The 22,021-nt window shown below is 42.4% G+C and overlaps 2 protein-coding genes across 2 annotated transcripts in view; one reads left to right on the top strand and one right to left on the bottom strand.

The window, feature by feature from the left end:
* Window positions 1–14,789, bottom strand: part of LOC115826033 (transcription initiation factor TFIID subunit 4) — a 34,143-nt gene extending 19,354 nt beyond the window's left edge. Inside the window, exons 1-13 of the mRNA XM_030789716.1 lie at window positions 13,438–14,789; window positions 13,108–13,268; window positions 12,913–13,002; window positions 12,468–12,650; window positions 12,025–12,147; window positions 11,690–11,779; window positions 11,299–11,484; window positions 11,113–11,188; window positions 10,399–10,504; window positions 9,172–9,341; window positions 5,979–6,109; window positions 4,748–4,873; window positions 3,111–3,167 (exon numbers count right to left, since the gene is read on the bottom strand). Of these exons, the coding sequence (XP_030645576.1) occupies window positions 3,111–3,167; window positions 4,748–4,873; window positions 5,979–6,109; window positions 9,172–9,341; window positions 10,399–10,504; window positions 11,113–11,188; window positions 11,299–11,484; window positions 11,690–11,779; window positions 12,025–12,147; window positions 12,468–12,650; window positions 12,913–13,002; window positions 13,108–13,268; window positions 13,438–14,761 (2,823 nt within the window). The 5' untranslated portion in view covers window positions 14,762–14,789. The remainder of the gene's footprint in view (window positions 1–3,110; window positions 3,168–4,747; window positions 4,874–5,978; window positions 6,110–9,171; window positions 9,342–10,398; window positions 10,505–11,112; window positions 11,189–11,298; window positions 11,485–11,689; window positions 11,780–12,024; window positions 12,148–12,467; window positions 12,651–12,912; window positions 13,003–13,107; window positions 13,269–13,437) is intronic.
* A 2,809-nt stretch (window positions 14,790–17,598) lies between these two features.
* LOC115824075 (patatin-like phospholipase domain-containing protein 2) lies at window positions 17,599–21,515 on the top strand. Its single transcript, XM_030788174.1, has 9 exons — window positions 17,599–17,990; window positions 18,528–18,760; window positions 19,079–19,144; window positions 19,282–19,491; window positions 19,626–19,686; window positions 19,875–20,057; window positions 20,249–20,363; window positions 20,511–20,603; window positions 20,983–21,515. The coding sequence occupies exons 1-9, from the start codon at window positions 17,807–17,809 to the stop codon at window positions 20,996–20,998; spliced, it is 1,161 nt and encodes a 386-aa protein (XP_030644034.1). The 5' UTR covers window positions 17,599–17,806; the 3' UTR covers window positions 20,999–21,515.
* Window positions 21,516–22,021: the final 506 nt, after the last annotated feature.

Raw genomic sequence — 22,021 nt, 5'->3', positions numbered from 1 at the left:
TGTGTGATTTTGGCAGTGTACTCTGGATCGCTATCGTGCTGGAATATTCCTCTTCTGCCAAGCTTCTGGAGACTGGGAGTCATCTTGTCTGCCAGTATTTTGGTATATCCACAGGCATTCGTGGTGCTATCTATAAATGTCATCTCCCCAACACCTTTTACACTCATGCAGCCCCATTTCAACACACTCTCACCTCCGTGCTTCACTGTCAGGGCTATGCATTCACTGTGGTAGTCCTGGCCAGGTTCACGCCAAACATGCTGGACCCCATTTAAACCAAACAAATTTATCTGGTCTCATCTGACCAAAGAATGTACTCCCAATATTTCATCAGGCTTCTTTTCATGTTCTTGAGCAAAGTTTAATCTTGCAGTTTTGTGCTGAAGAGCAAGCAAGGGTTTTTTTCCTGGAGACCCCCACAGAGGTTGATGTTATGCAATGTTCTTCACGCTGTCTGTCACATACACCCCCATTTCCACTGATAACCCCTGTGCCAGGTCTGAAGTACTTGCCCATCTGTTTTTCAGTGTCATTTTAGGAGGACGGCCACCGAGCCTGTGATTACTGGTACTATGGCTTGTTCTATACCTCCTGATTACTGCTGCAACTGTGTTTTGACTGATTTTTAGTTGGTCACTGATCTTCCCGTATCCTTTTTCATCTTTGTGAAGTCTCAGTCAGATTTTTCAGTTCCTCTGGCAGTTCTTTTCCATGTGGAGCCATGATGCAGACATGCAGATAGACACAGCCCATAGGTCCAAAACTGAGATAGTTCTGGTGTTCACAGGTCATTTTATAATCATGTTCAAGCAATTAGACGAACTGGAAATCACAGGTGTACTCAATTTTGTTTCAATGATGACAGGTTTTCTAATTCATGTGTCACTGATCACAGGTGTGTTCACTTTTGTTGCACTGAGTTTCTACTTTGAGGCATGTATTTTCAACATAGTCTTTCTAAAGTATTTGTTTTTGATTGTTCATAAGAGGAAATACTCTACTTGTCAATTTAGAAATAATGCAATTAATGAGAGGTGATACAATTTTGAATCATTTGACATTTAAGTGATATTGTACAGGGGTGTACTCACTTCTGTTGCGTACTGTATACATATGGTAACACACACACACACACACACACACACACACACACACAAATACAGACAAATGCATGCATACAAACAGACACACACATAAGAACAGACATGAACAATGTGATGAAAATGACACAAACACACACCTAAATGAGTGAATGGATACACACATACACACACGTCTGATGTCAGTACAGAATGGCAGAGAAATTGAGGAGCCAACGTGATAATAACGGAATGGGCCAGTAACCCTCCAGCAGCAAAACAGCACCAAGGTTTTTTTTGCCCGTCTTTGGGCCTCAGCTTTCTTAGAAATGTATCTTAACTCAAACGAAACCTCAAAAATATCCATTTTCCCCAGCCAAGAGAAGAGGCCAGGGGCTAACAACTAGACACTGGTTTAGCCCAACACCTTCAGTCTTCCTAACACTGATTAAGGGTATGTGTGATGAAAGAATATTAGAGAAAGAGAGGGAGAGAGAGAGGGAATGAGAGAGAGAGAGAGAGAGAGACAGACAGAGGGAGGGAGAGAGAGGGAGAGAGATGGTTGGAGAAAGGAGAAAGAGAGCGAGCAAGGGACAGAGAGAATGAGAGAGTGTGCATGATGGACTAAGAGAGCACAAAAAAGAGAAAAAGACAGCCAATAACAGACAGAAAGAGAGAGAGAGAGAGTGAAGAAAAATACAGTGTGTATGTGTGGGGGAGAGGAGAAGAGAAGAGAAGGGGGGAGAGGAGAAGAGAAGAGGGGAGAGGAGGGGTGTTTGTTCCTCCAGGCTGTCAGACAGGCCTTCAGTAAGACGTGGAGCTGTCATATGGCTCTCGGGCATGAATCTCCTCTCGCATTCTCTCTCTCTCTCTCTCTCTCATTACGCTAGTTAGCCATATTCTCATCTCCAACAGAGGAACAACACACACACACACACACACACACACAGCACACAAAAAGACCAAAAGAGGCTTCAAATACTGCTGCTCCATCATGATATGCCTGCAGGTAAGAAAAACAAAACAGTGCTGAAACAAACAGAAGCAACACATCTTCCAAACGATGCGAAACGCGCTCCTTAATCTGAGTAAAACAAAGCCATGGACTCTATAGTCTCTCAAGGAGACTGACTGCTAGAAAACAGCCATCGATTAAACGTCTTCATACCGCTCTGAACAAAGCCAATACCAATTAAATGAAGAAAAGACAAAAAAAAATAATAAAATAGCCGACCTATCCCTATTGCTGATGGTCTAATGCTGTGCTTAGGGAAAGCCAAGGCTAAGACTCCTGCCTGCCTTTGCATAGGATTTTACGAAACCAATAAAAACAAATCGTTAAGAGCATGATAACAGCACCCAGGTTTGCCACACTGAGGCACCGTATCGTAACACCAACAAGCTCCAGAGAAACCAACTCCAACAAATGACTTTTTCTCCTTTAAATGGTCACCAATGCACCCCCTGCGTCACCCATAGCGCCCTCTGTCTTTTTCAACACAGAACACTGAAGTGTGGCATCCCTGAAGAAAAGCGGGTTTTGATTGGTTAAGAGAGCATTTCCTTTGGGTCTCTCATTTCTTGTTTCCAGGTAGGACAACTCATCAGAAGATTCAACCTCTGTCTTCATCAGCTCCACAAACAAAGCTTACATGTGATGCAAAATGTGATCAAAAACATCACAGTGTGACCACAATCAAACCATTACATCGGTCACTCAAAGCAGCCAAGCCAAAGCAGGAAAAGAAACTCTTTACAAAAAGGGAGAGACAGAGAGAGAGAGAGAGAGAGAGAGAGAGGGAGAAAGAGAGAGAGAGAGTGAGGAAGAGAGAGGGAAACTTTTTTTTTTTTTTGAGGCGTGGCCGAGCTACTCGCGTAGAAACTTGCGGAGCGGAAACTTTGCAAAGCAGACGTCAGCATAGTTGACGTCACGTGTGTAAAGTGCTCTGCATGTCATGGCATTTAAAACGCATGTGTCTGTGTCCTGAACTGTCAGGTGTGATAAAACTCCACTCTGCCGCCGCTGCTTACCTCCTTCGCTTTCTGCTTGAGTCGAGCCTGCTCTGGGTCCTCCTGCCTCGAGCGACTCTACACACACAAACACACACACAGGTTCATACTCAGAGAGAGGACTCTATACACAGCAGAAATAAACACAAACACACACACACAGGTTAATATTCAGAAAGAGGACTCTATACACAGCAGAAATAAACACACACACACACAGGTTAATACTCAGAAAGAGAACTCTATACACAGCAGAAATAAACACAAACACACACACACAGGTTAATATTCAGAAAGAGGACTCTATACACAGCAGAAATAAACACATACACACACACACACACACAGGTTAAAATTCTGAGAGGGGAAGCATGGAAAAATAAATCTGTGGTGAGAAACTCTTTCAATATCTGTTGCCGAAATATCAAAGAGTTGTATAATTTAAAAATCCTGATCTAACTTTCAGTTAAAATCTGCATTAATCATAAACAAAAGGACCCTAATTGGACCGCAACATATTTTAGTCTATACAATATTATCCTTCTTTTGAATTACTGATTTCAAAACTCTAACTGAATTTTTTCCGCCTTGCCTGAGTATAGGCAGGAAATTTTGTTACTGGAGATGATCAAATATGTCTGTAGATTTTCTCTATGTAATATGTAATGTATCTATGTCAATTATCGCTACGAAAGGATGTTTCCAGGGCTTCGTCTAAGAGAAAGAGCTTGAGGAAACCAATAATGCGGACGGTGGATGTTTTGAAATGAGGTGATCTGAAGCTCTGTGCATGCTAACGGCTCAGCTCCGGTCGCAGTATTTAGACGGGTTGTGTTGCAGTTTTAGGAGTTCTGCTTGCCTGCTTGTCTGACGTCTCAATTAGACAAAAATATAATTAGACCGGGGACATGGCAGCACTGGGAATCTGGCCACGCTGAGCCTTTGGACAAGAGTGTTAGCGCTTTGGCGACGGCGTCGCCTAGTTGTTAAGCATCAACTAATTACCTCTGCTTTTATGTTCCCTGCTTCTCCCATGGGCCGGTCTAACCAGCGAAAAAGTATTCGAAGTTAAACCTGAACTGGAGCAATGCGTGTTGGGAGCTTTCTGCCACCCTGCTGATGTTGCTATGAGAACTGTATATTCCTCATCACACAAAATGTTTAATATAGTATTGAAAATACAATTAAATACAGATAACTCTTCATACTGGTGCGACTAATGGGTATCAGTAATACAATGGTAATCTTTAAGACCACATGGTTAATTGCTAAACCACTGCTAAAAACTAACGGGAGATCGTTAAACCTTTAACCTAGCTAAACTTCAGTACGAGTAGCTCTGAGAGGAAGTTTCTTGAGGCTAGTGAGACAGACAGGAGGCAGAGGAACAGTCAGAACTGCTATGTGACGGCAAAGACTCAAACAAGCATTTTTTCCCCCTCAAAGGGCTTCAGCCGCTAAACAATAGCCGCGGCTTGAGCATTAGCATTCATAGTGTGAGCTAAACGAGTGTTAAAAGCCTACTGCGCCAATACTGTTCACCGCAAATGAATGTATGCTCTATAATTTCTCAGTACTAACTGTTAACTCAGATTGAATCTATACGACAAAGCCACGCGGTGCAAAGGTTTGGTGGAGGGCTCGTCACTCAAACGCACTTTGGCAGCTTTCAGCAGGATCTCTCTTTCCTCGTCGTCTTTCCTCTGCTTCTCCAGTCTCTCCAGTTGCTCGAAAAACTTGAGCTGGGCTCTGACGTCTGACGACTGCTCGTAATGCTGCTCGTCCTGTAGAAAAAAAAACTGACGATTAGTCATTTACAGACATTTACAACTCCTCATGACTGTTACAACATTTTTGGTTTTTTTTTTTTTTGCTCTAACATAGGAGCGAATCCTTAGATTCAAGTTCTTTCTGTCATTTCCCCCCTATCCCCCATCTCCTCATTTTTCTTGGCTGACTGAAGAATTATGGGGTACCAGACAAAACTAGAACTTTGTGCTTTGAGTTTTTGCAGGTAAAGCTCTACATGTGTGAAGTTTGACAGAGGGCCAAATGTCAAACTCAAAGTACTCACAAATACAGACTTATTAGACCAGAACCCATATGTAACAACGAGTAACACTGACACTTCCCCTTTAGTACATATAATTGTATTTCATGAGGATTATCAAAGGCAAAAACTGCTCCTGGATCAGCACTCTGAAAAACGTGACATTTATGAACCCAGAACAGAGTTCATATTTGACTCGTCTCATCACTTTCTATCTCTCTTCCTTTTTCTTTCTTTCTTTCTTTCTCTCTCTCTCTGTGTTTGGAGCTGAGGCTGCACCTCTCTCACGCAGGGAGGTTTCACATCTCTTCCAAAGTTTTGCCCCTCTTTTTTTTTTTCTTTTTTTTTCGCTGATGTCAACAGAGTGAGCGTTCACAGAGACAGCGAGAGCGCTCGTTAGAAGCTGCTCCTCTCCTAATCACAGAGAAACTACATAACAGTCTCTCCTCTCTGCCACCCATCTCCATCTCCCTTTTCTCCTCCACAGCCGTTTCTCCGTTTGAATACTCCCCCCCCCCACACACACACACACACATCAAAATTCATCAAATTTGATTCAGTTAGCGGGACTTGGGATTGGGTTTTTTTCCTAGTTCCGTCTGGAATTAAAAAAAGAGGGGGAAAAAAAAAGCTGCTGGAAGCCGTTGAGAACAGGCAGATCTATACTAAAAGACAATTACAGTCATCCATCATAAACATGACTTATAACAGTAATCATTAGTCGGGGCTTGTCTGAGAGAGAACACAGACGAAAGGACTTTAATTAGAACTTTGTTGTTGACGGCAAACTAGCGTTTGGCCAGGACCTGGCCTTTTTTTTTTTTTTTTCCGGGGCTTACCTTGAACGAGTCAGCGCGGTGCTGGGAGATAGCAGACACCATCTCCAGCAGGTTACGCAGTCTGGCCTGGGTGGCGTGAGAAACAAGGCTCACTGCTTCCACTGACACCTCAGTCACACCAAATCTTCTTGCTAAAGACACAGGGCGAAATTAAAACACACTTAGAAATGGCTGTACAAGGAAAGAAAAGGACTACACGAGGTTTTGACTTCCAAAAAATGGAAGAGGGCAGTGTTCTGTTAGCACCAAAATGGAACATCCAGAAACTTTCTGACATTTATTACGCTAAATGTTGCATTTGTTTATTCAAATGAAAAAAACCAACACCGGCAGCCCAAACGTCCAAAAAACTGAAGATATTACCAGTAAAACTGTTCATAACGGCTGAATTCTGTTACGTGTCCTTTCCAGAACATTCTTCTCAGAGTCAGACCAGATGAGGCTCAGTTAGTCAGTTGGCAGTTGCAACCAGCAGGTGGTATCGTGTCTCTCGTCCCCGGCCCATCCCTCCCTCCCTCTCTGCCTCTCCCTCCAGCCGTAAAAAGCCGAAGCCTCAGAACACACAGAGCCCCCCGCCCCCACCCACCCCAGAGGAAGATTTACATTTTTAACACACTCCACCCCCCCGCCAGCGACAGCATAACAACCAAAGCCAGGCTCCATGTAATAGCACATGACCTGGGGCCTTCATTGGTATGCGCTGTGTACTAAATCAGGCGCAAGAGGGGAAGAGAAAATTTGGTTAAATACAATAATGGAGGCTGCTTCCTTTCGAATGAGAAGGGAACCAGAGCACATTTCGGTTTGGTCGCATTTCTACTTTAGTTATTTATTTATTTGTTTGTTTGTTTGCTCCCCCGCCTCCCTCTGTTCTGCTAACCTCTAGCAGAAGTGATGGTACAGTAAGGTGAAGATAACTGAGAAGGTCCGAGCTAAGGGGTTGCGACTCGTATGGAAGTCCCTCCTAAATGAATCAGTCATAATTTGGTTTTATTATGGGATAAATCTTTTGATCATACACAGCGCCAAACTAAATAAATCTGGAAAAAATTAAAAGGGAAAAATGTGCATTTTTCAGCATGTATGTAAATACTACTGTGTACTTCCACATGTGTGTAGATATATGCATGTATGTATGTATGTATGTATGTATGTATGTATGTATGTGTGGGTGGGTGTGTGAATTTATGTAGTAAAAGTTGATGTATTACTTGTGTCAATAAGAACATGCATGTGTGTGTGTATATAAGTGACCTTGTCAGGGAAACGCCTGGAGGATCCTCTTACTTGAGCACGCATGACAAAACTGACAGAGAGCCATCAGAAGGAGGCCCATAAACTATTCATACACAGCCTGAGGTCTCTGCTCCTCCACAAAACATACAACTCATTAGACTAGAGAGAGAGAGAGAGAGAGAGAGAGAGAGAAAGAGAGAGAGTAAGAAAGAGAGAGAGAGGGGAGAGCCAATGGACAGACGCTGGACACTCACTAAGGAAAGACAGAGGGGACAGGACATGACCAATGACACCACAACTCTGCCTTTCAAAGGAGAGTTCCTCTAACAGTCCCCCACCCCCACCCCAAATGTCCATCCTTCTCCACTATCAAAGCGAAAGTGAAAAAAAAGGCCTGTAAATGTAAGGATTGAAAAGGCAGGTTCATGGACCAGTCAAAGGTAAGGGTGTGACCAGCACTATTAGGCATTATTATGGAATCGAGATTGCTGAATTTGATTTACAGGGATTTGGACTAAACCTTGTGTGAAACTAACAGGACATAGTTATACAATTATGGCTCAAGTACAAACATCATCAAAGCATTCAAACGTTGCATCAGAGTATCTCTCTTCCAGCGCTGTCTGATATTGGCACTAACTGATCAGTGCATTCAAAATATATCAAATATGACTGAATATATCTTCAGCACATAAAATATATCAATGAGTACCATACAAAACAGAACTACATGGCTAGTACGGAAGACATAGCCACAATGTTAGTATGGAAAACACTGCCACAAATTTACCATAAAAAATATTGCCAAATGTTTACTATAGAACATATAGTCATATGTTTACTGTAGAATCTATGGCCAAATGTTTATTCAAGAAACTACAGCCAGACGGTCAGTCTGAAAAACACAGTCATATCTTCACTATGGAAACTATAGCCACATATTTTATAGTTATAAGAGATAACTGGCATCCGTGCTACTAAAAGCAGTCACCACTCTTTTCTGGCACTAATCTCTCTCTCTCTCTTTCTGCTCCTCTGGGAGGCGGCATGCAATGAGCAGAACCTGTGGGTTTATGTAACAGGTGCATATGTGCTCCCTGGCTCAAGCTGCTCTTATGACAATTTATTAGCATCAGGCGTCTGCAGGTGGGCTGGACTCACACACAGAACAGGGCTGTGTATGTATAGAATGTCTGTGTGGGTTTCGTTTTTCTCTCAGTCCACAGGATGAGTGTACACAGTGCAATATGAGCTGTTTCAGTTATGTGCGCATGTCTAGGGTTCGTCTCCTGGAGTTGTCTCTTAGGGTTTGGTACCTCTTTCTAGGATGGAGTAGTGCAGTTGGGTTATGTTTAGTGTTCGTACAGGTCTGTAAGGTAGGTCTGTAGAACTGAACAGTGTGTTTGTGTGTTGTCTGTGTAAGCTGAGCTGTTAGTTAGTGTTTGTACCTGTTTGTAGGATATGCCTGTAGAACTGTATGTATGTGAATGTGTGTTAGTGTTTCTGCCTGTTTGTAAGGTAGGTCTGCAGAATTGAACATTGTGTTGGGGTTTGTGTAAGCTGAGCTGTGTCTGTAAGTGTTTGCAAGATACATCTGTGTGTAGAACTGTGTGTGTGAGTGTGTCTTAGTATTTGTACCTGTCTGTAAGGTATGTCTGCAGAGCTGAATGGTGTGTTAGTGTGTCTGTGTAGACTGAACAGTGTGTGAGTTTGTGTCTACATGCTGAGCTCTGTGAGTGTGTGTGTGTATCTGAGTGTGAGCGTGTGTGTGTATGTGTGTGTGTGTATGTGTATCTGAGTGTGAGCGTGTGTGTGTGTGTGTGTGTGTGAGCGTGTGTGTGTGTGTGTGTGTGTGTGTGAGCGTGTGTGTGTGTGTGTGTGAGCGTGTGTGTGTGTATCTGAGTGTGAGCATGTGTGTGTGTGTGTGTGTGTGTGTGTGTGTGTGAGCGCTGCGTACCCGTCTCGACCATGCGTTTGTGGAGCAGGGCCGTGGGCAGGAACGCCTCGTCCTTACAGGAGCGAATCTGGGTTCCCACCAGCTCAGAGCCCGTGGCTAAAATACGAGCGTTCTCCTCGTTCAGGTTTACCCCGGCCATGGAGGCCACGTCGTTGATGTCATCGTCATCCCTGCTAGGAGAAAGCAGAGAAAAAACGACAAAATAAACTTGTGTTTCAAGTATTTTTTTTTACCATATGAATTTGCAATGCAGTCAGACTAAAGCATTTTAAATCTGGGGCAGTGATCTGTGTGTTTGCCACTTCTCCAACATTAATACCAAAACAGTCTATTGCTCAATAATTAACCCAATGCACCTGCCAAGTTATAATAGCTCATAAACTTATTACCTCTAATTACCTCTAAGTGCGAACAACAGCTGGATAGACTCATGTGTTAAGCTAGGTTTAAGTAGTCATACACACTGACCAATGAGGCTACATGTTGTTTGAGGCTCATTGAGGAGGGAAAAAAAAACCTGCAGCCAAATTATCTGAATGACAAAAGTTCTTAGCAGAGGCAACAGTATGGATATGGGACAGGGAGGAAACAGATTCAATCTAAATGGTGTCAAGGTATTGGCCAGGTACTTTTTCTGCATTTATCACAAAGACGTTCTCTTTGCCTCTGGAACCTTAGACGCTCCTTCTACAGGACCCTGTTCCTCCCTAGTGGCCGACTGACTGGGTTTAAAAACCACTCAGTTACGTGCTCCCTATATCATTTGTTTGGCTGAGAATGGAGACCATTTAAAACCTTTGTGATAATTTAGATCTTGCAGGAACGAGGGAAATGACAACAGAAATACAGGGAAAACAAAAATCTGCATGTCATGTCATGTGGGTGAGGAAAACTTTGTGGCCAGCACTCATCTCCTCCACCATGCAACACTTTTACATGACGCTGTCTTCAACTGTAACTGTGGGAAAACAGCCAGTTTACAAACATCTGCTGAGTCATATTAAGCACAAAACACCCACCGTATCCAAGCAAAAATATACAAGATCCTGCTAGTCAAAATCTGTTATTAAGGTTTGCCCTTCCAGATAGAGATTATTGTTTGCTTTTGGTGTTCACTCTGACAAATCCCCTCAAACCAAGACAAAGTCTGCCTCCTAGTGGCATCCAGACATATTGTATTTGCCCATATTGCCATTCTGCATTTGAGATGTCAACATTCTTTCATACCTGAAAGTTCCACCCCCAGGGTCATTCAGCTTCTGTTTCTGATTGGCTGAGGCCTGAACAGTAACATCCACAGGGCCCCTCACTTGTATTGTTGGTCCTCTCCCCACTGTTCCCACAACAACAAAACCACAATCAACAAATGCATCAAACAACCAACCGAAAACCCACATAAGCTGTTCTGTATAAAAATTCCATTTCACATTTATAATTTTAAAAAAACACAACAACAGTGACATCAGTCACACAAAAACTATCGCCACCTACCCATTTAGTAGATCTATTTAAGAGGAATTTTTATTCTAACATATCAACACCTAATGTAAGTTTATAGTATGAGCATGGTTGATAATTTACCAAACATTAGTAATGCACCAATAGTAATCGTTGGTACTCGTATTGGGCCAATACAGCAAGTTAAACACTCATACTTGGTAACCACCCCCCCCTCCCCCCACCAAATAAGTACTCGTGTCTGTACTCGGTAACGTCTGATACTCTACAACTAAATACTTGGTACTCGTATCGGTCTTAAGAAATTGGTATCGGTGCACCTCTATCAACCACTATGTTATGAATTATTCCAGCGATCTGACTGTTTGAGCGCAGGACAATTCAATCCCATCAGTACCAGAGCCATCTCTGGCTTGTCCATCGTTCACACTGATACATTTGACGACGATGAATGGAAGAAAGCGGTGCCCAAGGGGATCGTACCTTGCGGTCGCATCGTCTGCGTTATCACCACAGGCATGCGAGTCTGATTCACCTGAGTGCCCGGCCTCTTAAGGGCCTATGGAGAACAGAGAGAGGGACAGAAACCAGGAGGAGGGTGTTAACAGTGAGTACAGCGGTTATGAGTTGTGAGCATATCTTGTGAAGACAAAGCCCTGTGTAAAATACCAGAGTGGCCGTCTGGCCATGGGCAGCGGCAGAGACGATGGCAGGCCGGACTGCGGGCACCACAGTGGCCAGAGTGCTGGGGGGGCAAGCCTTAACCACCGTCACAGCCGGGGTGGGGGGAGACGACAGCTGTGTCAGAGACTGCTGGGAGTTGAGGAGGGTGAGTCGCAGTGCTGGTAGGCTTTTCTGTCCACCGAGGAAAAAAGAATAAAATTCAACGAATGTTAAGATGAATTCTGCTCACAACAGCTGAACACATAAAGAGCAACCTCCTGATGGTGTTGAGGACACCAATAATACAACGATTTCTCAAATGCTGAACACTGAAAAGACCCGAGAGTGATTATTATTGACAAAAACGGGCATCTAGCGAACAAGCCAACAGACCAACCTTGAGAAAGGGAACCAAGTAAGGCTGAGGAGAAGATTTCAGTTCACTCTGGAGACGATTTGTAAACTCCTCAGGCTCAATTTTAGCATCCTGTCAACAAATAGAACACAGAAATGTTCATAAATTAATACATTTCAAAAACTAACCATCAAATAATTTCAAAACTAATGAATTCTTGAGTTAGGCACAAAGTATAACATGATAAAAAATTTTACTAGGGTCCTTTAAAACAGAGTTCATAGTTCTAGTAAGCACTGTAGAAGCTAACATCTCCCCTGTGTATGTTCATGGAGGATGTTCTTCCATAACCGACTCAGTGACCCCATGAAACTCACCAGCAGGTCCTGAACCAGCGCCTTCACATTCCGAGACGTTTCAGGAGAGGGGGAATTATGTGATGCCAGTTTGATCAAAGTGGCAAGGAAGTTTTTACACTTTTTCACATTTTCTTGCATTTCCTGAAACAGAGATTTAACATGCGTTTAAAACCAAAAGTCTGTTTCAGACATTTTTTTTTAAGTATGTGACACAAATTTTCACTTCCACTATTGGGATTTCTATGACTTCTATTTCAGTTCACAGAGAACTAGTGCTTAAGTTAGTGCCAGGGAAAAATCTGTTCCCTGAGAGAGAGAGAGAGAGAGAGAGAGAGAGCAACCAAGAGAGAGAGAGACAGGCAGACAGACAGGGAAATAGCCAGCAATAGAAAGAGAGAGAGAGAGAGAATGAGAGAGAGAGAGAGAATAAGAGAGAGAGAGGCATAGAGAAAAGCTGTGACCTGAGAGAGGACAGGGGCTCCAGATGTGGGCGTGGCTGACGTTGCCGGGGTCGTTTTGCTAGTCTGCAGTGTGACAGCAGGTTTGGGTGTGGAGGCGGAGGTCTTGGTAGATGGGGTGCTCTGGCCAGCTGTGATCACTGACATGGGTTTCTGAGGGGGAGTGACCGTCATCACCGAGGTTTTCTGTTACAGAGATAAAACAACTCACACTACCGACCATTGTTTTACCACAAGTACTGTTTTCACAACAGTAGATCCCTCAATGACCCCAGTGAAGACATCTCATTCAAAAAATGCCATGGGAAGTGGATAAGGATGAACTGTACTTTTCACTTTTCAAGAGTCTAACATGAGGTCTTGTCCACACACTGGAAATGGGAAAAAGTAAAGGTGGAGGGAGGCGAAAAAGGGCAGAGGAACACAACGGGGGTGCTGCTAGGGGTACCTGGAGAGCAGGACTTGAGGGGTTCAGAGTCTGTACCACTTTAGCCTGGGCAGGGGAAGCCGATCTTACGGCCTGTGGGGTGCCAGGGGACTGCAAGGGAATTATTTACCATGTTCAGTATTCAGCTTTGTAAACTTACAATCACGCTTCTACTTTGAGTAATGTGCAGAGTCTTATGAAGCATGCTAATCGTACCTGCACGGCAGGAGCAGTGACTCTGAAGGTGGGTCCAGCGGTAGGAGTGGCAGGTCTTGGAGACAAGTTGTTCTTAGCCTGGTTCTGAGCCTGGACCTGGGCCAGAACTTGCTGAGGTACCATAACCAACTGACCCGCCTCAGTGCGAACCAGCACCATGCCTGGAGCCCAGAAACACAAAATCACAGAGCTAAACACAACAGCAACGACTCTGGATCGTGGAAACAGAAACTGTTCCCAACTTGCACATTTGAAAGAGATCTGGTAAACTCCATTACTGCTACTTTTTCCCATTTAACCATCAAGCTCATAAATACTTTAAACTCTTACCTGGTGGTATTGTGAATCCAGGAGGTAACTGAATAGTCGTTTGTTGCTGAGGACGAACTATCAGCTGAGGTGCCACTGCCCTGGGAGTGGTCACAACCCCAGGTCGTTGGGGTGGCGTTGCCGTGGCTACTCCTGTTGATGGGGCACAGGGTCTCAACAGAGTGGTGGTCTGACCTACTACATTTGTCGTCGGTTTTGCCAAAGTCGTGACACTGGCAGGAGTGCTTGCCACTGGAACTTGGGCAACCACAGAACCTGACTGCACGGTAACGGTAGGAGTAACAACTGGAGCTGGAGTAATGGGCTGTAAGTTTGCGGAGTTGTTAGAGTGATGGTTTGGGACGATGGTTTTTATGTGGTTGGGAGAGTCAGACTTCACTACGCTAGTTTCAGTATTTGTTAATGGCCCGCCTGAGACAGAAGGAGGGACCGTTCTGACGCCCTGAACAGGCAGCGCAGAGCCTTGTGAGTCACTTGCGTTATGTACAGTGTTTGGTACAGCCGGATTCGGAGGCCGGTTCAGTGCAATCGCAGAGGTCGCGTGACTTTCTGTAGAAATAACAGGCTGTGATAGTACATGATTGGACTGCGCAACAACACCAACGGTATTGGCGCTTTCAGAAACAGACATGTTGGAGCTACCGTTACCCGCTCCAGAGCCAATGACAACACTGTTTACACTACTATCTGCTACCGTTCTGGATACCTCGGCTTGTAAGCCCACTACAGAGCCGGGCGCAGAAGCAACAACGGGAGAGTTTAACGTTACGGTCCCACTGTTCCCGTTGACACTCTGTATTCTTGAAGAAACAGTCCGTATGGTTGAAGTAATATGGTTGTTGTTAGGGACAGTATTTGTTTGTGCTACAACTGCTGCGTCACTTGAACAGATCGGAGATGGCAAAGTTACAACTCCAGGTGTTGGATTGGGGACTATGTTGTTTGATATCGCATGTGATTGCAAACGATTCGTAGCTATCACCGAAGACCCAGTGTTGTTGGAAACATTTAGAGAGGAAGAAACAGAATTAGAAATCGATATCCTCTCGTTGAAGTCTTTAGAACTGACCTCCTGAATTTGCTCCACTTTGTGGAGTCCTGTTTGGCGTTGTTCCTGTGTGGTTCCCAATTGAGCGGGTAGCAATTTTCCCAAGTGGTGATTAACAGTGCCTGATGCCCCTGCTCTCCTGACTTCGCTCTGAGAGGCAGTTAAACTATTTTGCCCAACAAGTTGCGACTCTAGGGAACCCACAAGATCACTGACTGCTTTTTCATCCACTTCGGAGTAGAGCATATCTTCTAGAGGATCTCGAGCACCCGCCATCTTTGGAAGACGCTTGCTGAATGTATCGCGCATGCGCTCTGAAGTAACTATAGCATTATGGGAAATAACGTGACGTTACATGGAAGGGAGGCTGGAATGAAACGGATAGGCTTTTCGGCCGACGGGTTGATTGAGGACAGCACTACAGCACCTGTCTAAAATTCAAGCTTAAAGCTGACAGTAGGGGTCAGCTGCTTGTCTGTCTCGTTCGAAATGTCAGTCTGTGGATTTAACATTTATGTTTGCAGTACGATAGCATTACACGAATATACCCAGATTATTTAAGACTTCGACAGGTACAAGGTATGAGATGAACTTTGTTTTTACGCACCAGCTGCGTCAGTTCAAGAGGCACTTCGCATTTTCACTACCTAAAATATTTGACCTCAAAATATAGGGCGGTAATCATAAAATGTAGCTCTTTGCGTTTGTTTAAGACTTTGTTATACCCAAAAGCAAGAAGAGTCTTATTGTAGTGCTGGTCAACGAGTTCATTCTGTCACATGTAAAAACATGTAAAAACTTACGTACACATAGTATTTGCTGGTGTTTGTTTTTAAACCATTTCAAAAGCATTTAAAAAACAACATTTATTTGGAAATTTAGTCCTGACAATGCCACATCCATGATAGCACATTATGTAATGTGAAATGTGTTTTACATTTCTTCATAAAGAGCCCGTCTTTAGCGAAGAATACAGAAGAATAAAAATCAAAGTGCTTGGTGGAAAAACCATCTGAGGTGCCAACAAATGATAAAATATGCTTTTATGCTGTATCCATAATTCTACAACATTGAGCGTCCACTTCAGTGAATGTCAGGATTTCTCAGTTCATGTCTTGATGTCACTAACAACTCTTCTCTGTGTCTCACACATTCAATAGGTCCACCATATTCAAAATAGTCAATTATTTTATTCAAATTTTTATAACGATTTGTCTATGAATATATGGCAGAGGAGAGGAGTCTTTTAAATCCAGAAACTTAATTCTAAGAAAGAAAATAAACTTAAAGCAAACAAACTCAGCGTAATCACTATCGCAACTACCTGTTCCTTTCTGATCGATTACAGAAATGCCAAAGCATCTTTACTGGAATGAGATGCTCATCCATTTTGTCAGACTATGAGTAATCTTTACATTCAAATACTATACTATGTATAATGGCACAGTAGTTACCCATGTCAGACAGAAGTCAGGCAAAACAGACATACACAAGCCCCACCCCCTTAAGGGCATTCCTGTAGATACACCTTTGTTCTCAGACAGCTTAGTAACTCTATTAACAAGCTCATGTGGTACCATGCAGAGAGACACATCCTCTTAACAGTTCAACAAAAGTCCTGGAAAACGATGCCTCTTTAAATCCATTAAGCTATACCGAGACTAAATGTTCCATTTGGAGAACCTCAGCCAATCATCTGTCCTGCCGCATCAGCTACGTAAGAACACCCTGAGATGTCCTTAGAGTTACATGTGTGATCCTCAGTAGGGCCCAGGGCCAAAATTTGACTACACTTTGTTCCTAACATTTTGTCATTTTACCAAGAATCAAAAACAACTTCTCCATATAAGTAGATAGTAAGTGCCTGAAAAAAGATGCACTCATAAGTCCATGTTTAAGGGGCTGACGCATAGAGTAAAGTAAGTTAAAGAGAGGAAGGTGCTTCTGATTTTAATTCTTACTGATCCCCTCTTCAATGCCTTTGAAATACAAAGCACCAAATTGTAGATACATTAGACTAGAGGAGCAGCTGGTTTATCGGACTCAGCTGGTTTGACAAAGCCTGAGCTTCTTCAAGAGATTCTCTGAAACACCATGGCAACCCCCTGTTCACAGATAAGTTGGAGGTGTGATCTGGTAATATGAGAAATTATGCAGCACCATCTGACCATGATTTAAAAAAAAAAGAAAAGCTGTGTAGTGATTGGCACTGAATTAGTAATCCAGTGACAACATTATGAGGGGCTGAGTTACAGTTACTGTAATGGGGGAGGGTGACCAAGTTTCTTTAAGTCATAATTTCAGGGGGGGGGGGGGGGTCATTACATTGTAATTGCACGGGAGTATTAGGCCTACCATTTATGCTTGTAATATAGGCCTGTGATACTAGCGAAGTGCATCACTATGTTTATATACAGTAGCCTATATTTCGAATGTTATTACCTTACGAGTCTGAAGAAGCAGTTTATCAAAATTAAACTTGGCGTGCCAGATACAAGATTGACGCAACAAAACCGATAGCCGAGTATACCGGCTAAAATACAACGCACTAACAACTGAATGTAAGGAAATGAATACAAATTTCGCTCCTGTCAAGAAAAAAAAGCATTCTGAACATTTGTTGCAACTCTTCAAACTTCTCATTGGCAAGAAGGACATTTGACACCTGACCATCTTATGGCCGCGCAGACTCAAGATTTTTGTCGTTGTATGAAGTTCGGTCTCGAAAGGGACGTAACCTTTTGCGTTTCACGTTGATGCGACTGCATTAGGGCAGCTGTCCATAGATCAAAATATCTACTTCAGTCAGGAGACGCTGAAAATAAGCGGAAAAGCGCTTACCACAGAGGTGCCCACTGTTAATATGATGTGCGTCAACGACGCACCAACCCATAAGAAAGTTAACAAATAAAAACATCTCTCATCCTCGATTCACCACTCTCGTTTCCTTAGTGTAATACAGTTTGTTTTTCCCTTGTTTTATATACGTTTATATGTGGTCCTGGTCAAAAGCGATGGATTGTGGGATAGTAACCTAAACGGGTAATCGCTTCCCGTACGGTTTAAAGTGCATCCACAGTGTAAAGTACATCGACAGTCCGTTTTTCGGTTAATACCGTATGACAGGTGGCATACGGTCTTTTGAGAAAGTAGAATACGTGACATTTTGACGTAATGCATATTAAATTATGACATGTATTTACTATTAAAGTCTTTTGCTACTTGCGTATGTCTATAGGCTGTAGCCTACTGCATTACTGGAAACACGTGTTATTTGTATATTTTTAGGCTATCAAAAAGACGTCTCGAATTGGCTGGATAATGGAGCTGGATAAAGATTTAAATATGTCGTTCGCTGGTTGCGGGTTTATGGCAGTGTATTACTTTGGCGTTTACTGCTGCTTTTTGGAACGAGCAAATAATTTTATTGATAGGGCTGCAAAAATATCAGGGGCCTCGTCGGGTGCTCTAACCAGTGCCATGATAGTCTGTCGAATGTCCCCAGGTAGGTTGTTCATGAAATTAAAAATGGCATTTTATTGTTAGCGTTCAGAATAAAAATGTCTGCACGTAAACGGAGTTGTCAAGAACTGAAAAACTGTTGATATACCCTGATACTTGCAACCATTGCGAAGAGAAAGCAACTACAAATGGATAATAGTAACCCCCATTTAATCTAAGCGTGTATGAAATATTGTTAAGTCATTACAACGCTACGTTTGCACTGCCTGTAGGCCTATTCATACACGCGACAGGTTCGTGCCAGCATAGTCATCTGTCTCAGATAGTAAACTCCACGTAAGATAGTTGTCTTCCATTATCATTTTTGACAGAGCATTGCTGTAAAAAGTATGTTAGTGTATAGTAAAGAAGATAGCCCATGTGTGACCTATCATTTTATTACGCTGTTAAAATAACTGCAGACACAACAATATGTGGTGGTAACCTGGAAACTGTGACCTATGGGAAGTTCGTGAGGAACCTTATAAGACCACAAAACAGTTTTCCGTAGCTTAATTGAAATGGTTTTGTTTTGTTCAAGCCAAGTGCTGTGAACATTTAATGGAAATTGCTAAAGAAGCCCGAAAAGGCACCCTGGGTCCCGCGCGACCGTCATTCAACTTGCTGAAAATTGTGCGTGAGCTCTTGAACCGTGACTTGCCTGAAAACTCTCATCTCCTTGCCTCTGGAAGACTTCATGTGTCCGTCACACGTGTGTCTGATAGGAGAAACGTATTGATCTCAGAGTTTGAAAGCAAACAGGACCTTATTCAGGTAAAGGTACTTTTGAAACAGATTTAAACTATGAACAGCTTGAAGGGTTTAGTGTTTACTCAAGACCTGCACTTCCTTGGCCAATGATTAAATAATAAAACAGTAGAGAGCACGGATGCATTAGGGACAAATTTGTTTTTAAAATAATTCTTTCTTTCTAAACTAGTAGGAACACTATTAGAGCCAAACACATTTGTGTATCTTTCAGACACCATTCTGTTTGTTTAATAAAGTTTAGTTTTTCCAACTGTATTTTACTTCAGTTCATTTCTCTGTCAATATAAGTCTGTAACTGGATGTATTTTTGTTTTTCTACAGGCTTTGGTGTGTAGCTGTTTCTTCCCTCTATTCTGTGGTGTGATTCCTCCCAGTTATCAGGGAGTTGTGAGTGGTAGACCTTTTATTCAGTATTTCTCAGGAGAATTTCCAATACTCACTGCAGCTCTTTTGGGTATATGCATTTACTCCATTGAGGGAGTGAGTGAGTAAATGTCATACCTATTTGTCATTTCTTCCCCCAGCGTTATGTGGATGGTGCTTTGAGTGACAATCTTCCTTATTCCGAGCTGAAAAACACCATCACAATTTCAGCATTCTCTGGAGAGAGTGACATCTGCCCAAGAGATGGTCCTGTTTACTTTCAAGAAGTCTATCACAACAACGTCAGCATATACGTCAACTATGACAATGTGTTCTGTGTGGCCAGTGGCTTCTTCCCTCCAGAACCTGAGGTACCATAAGTTAAAGTTCAAAATAAATATTTTTTAAAAAGTACCTGAAGTGACATTTTTATGTTTCAGCACATCAAACAGATTTTTTGTCTTTTCACAAGCATTCAAACTGAATTTGTGTTAAACTTCTAAAGATTATGGCTGAGATTTGTCAGAATGGATACAGGGATACACTCTGCTTTCTGCTGAAGAACAGTGAGTCCTTTTCATCTTCTAGCTCTGTCATCTCTCTGTGTTTACAAATTAGTGAAATCTTAAAAATCATTGTTAGGCCAATCAGTTGCCGTTGTTACAAGATAGCTATCGGAGAATTGAAATATAATTACTCAAAAATGCTCAAATGACTGTTGTTTTATCAACAACATTTTGTTTTCTTGTTTCAGATCTCATAAAGTACTCATTATCTGCTGTCACCCTGACCGACATGTCACCCACTGATTATGAAGAGATAAAGCAGCAAACAAAGAACACAAGCAAGAGGATGGAGACTCAGAGGCCTCTGAATAAACAGCACTGGCCGTTCGATGATAAAACTGTTTGCCTACTATCTGAGCCTATGAAAAAAGGTATGGGAATGAATGCAGTCAGCCTTTCATGACCAGTTATGCAAATTCACTACGTGAGTGAACACTTATTCTAGATAATGCAAGTAACTAATACTTATTTTAATTTGTCCGGCATTCACGTCTCACACACAAACACAACTGCCACAAATAATGGAGCAGATTTCAAAACTGAAGTTGTATCCCTCCCTTAGTGTTTTGCAAAGCCAGTGAAGAGTTTCGGAGGCAGTTTTTCGTGGTGAGGCTGGTCTCCTTCATCCTGCTTCCCTGTACACTCCCTCTGGAAGCAGCCTACGTCACAGCTCAGAGGTACACGGGGTCTTACTCCCCAGTGATGTTACTGACATCCAACTGTAAATGAATCTTCTCATATCTGGAAACGCATCAGGTTATGACCAATGATCGGGTGTGGGTGTTAGGTAATGTTATAGTGAAGTTGTGATGGGTGTCATTCAGGTTGGGTAACTGGATCTCAGAGTGGCTACTCAAACTGCTGCACTGGTTCTGGGAGTTTCCTCATCGTTTGTGCAAACGAACAGACTCCAAACGGTGTGTATTTGCAAAACTGTATCATTGTTCATTCCCAAAAAACCCCCAAACATAATAATGGAATAGGCAAATATTCAGATCACTAACAAACTGACTGATTCTGTAGGACTACTGCAAATTTTGAGACACAATTGCTTCATACTCAACCCCCATATGGTGCTGTGTTGTGGAAACATACTCTGAGAAAACACCTTAAAAATCCATAAACACAGCAATTTCTTTTCAGCTGGTTGCGCACTATCTGTTTAGTCCCAGTGGGATTGTACTCTTCTGACATATAGCAAACTGCTTGAAAACACTTAGTGTAAAAAATGACTGTTAGGGCCCTTGGTGGTTGAAAGACTTGAAACAGAGACTCTCTCTTTTCTTGTTATTTTAGTGAGAAAGCTCTGTAGAAGTGTCGCAGTTTGTTTTCGGGCTCTTGATCACCAGGATTCCTCCACCCTGGGCCGACGCGGATTCTTCTGGAAGAGATCCGCTGCCTAAGCACCCTCACCAACAGCTGTTTCAGTCACAGCTTCCTTAAAATCTCCTCTACTTACCACTGCCCAACAGGAGCACAAAATACCCACAAGTGTCAGAAAAACAACAACAACAAAAAAATCTTCTCTAATTTGACAAGAGGACAAAGCCAAGGTGTAAAGAAAAGTTTCAACTGGAAAAAAGAGGAAAGACTATTTACAGAAGAGCAATACTACACAACAATTTCAAATGGTTAAGAAACTGAAATTCAAAAGACTCACAGGGAGTACTTGGAAAACACAAATATTTAATGAGAAAACATCTAAAAGTCATTGGTAAAACAAAAATAGCACCTTTCTGTGCATGACAACAAATATACAAAATAAGATAGTGTGTGTGTTAAGATTGGTGTAACTCTTTTGAACAATGCAAAGTGACAATACTTCCAACCTGTTGTATTGTATTGCATATTACAGTACCAGAGGAGGTGGCATGTCTGTGCTAGACACATGAAACACAATGCAGCACCGCAGAAATCTTGAGAAGTTTAGAAGAAAAGTAAACACAAACCCAACATATTCCTCCACTTGTTCTCTAAATCACATTTTTTTTTAAAGGCATACAGATTTGAGTTATTTCTCTCCATCTTTGAAAGGAAAGAAATCAATAGGAAAACCTTGTAAATTTTCCATAACCTGGAAGTAATTGGAACAAAGCCAAGGGCAGTCCAAACAAGTGTAATTTTAAAAACCTTGATGTATTCACGAATGGCTAAACAAAACCCGTGAGGCTGGGAGTATTCAGTGTGTTTTAAAAGGTGAATCTCACCCTTATTACATGGCGAAAACATTAAAAACCTCAAAGCATTGTTGCTTTAATAAATTCACTAACACATCTAGTTAAAATTTCCATAGTACTTATAAAAAAAACAAATGAAAACAAAAACAAAAACACAC

The sequence above is a fragment of the Chanos chanos genome, chromosome 1, assembly GCF_902362185.1.
Source record: "Chanos chanos chromosome 1, fChaCha1.1, whole genome shotgun sequence".
Taxonomy (NCBI): Eukaryota; Metazoa; Chordata; class Actinopteri; order Gonorynchiformes; family Chanidae; genus Chanos; species Chanos chanos.
The sequence above is the reverse complement of the archived record's forward strand: the minus strand, read 5'-3'. Positions and strand labels throughout refer to the sequence as shown.

Coding starts and splice junctions, on each gene's coding strand:
- LOC115824075 (XM_030788174.1), top strand. CDS start 17,807: ATGGAGCTGGATAAAGATTTAAATATGTCGTTCGCTGGTTGCGGGTTT. Junction 18,761..19,078: donor GCAAACAGGACCTTATTCAG/GTAAAGGTACTT, acceptor GTTTTTCTACAG/GCTTTGGTGTGTAGCTGTTT. Junction 20,364..20,510: donor GCCTACGTCACAGCTCAGAG/GTACACGGGGTC, acceptor GGTGTCATTCAG/GTTGGGTAACTGGATCTCAG.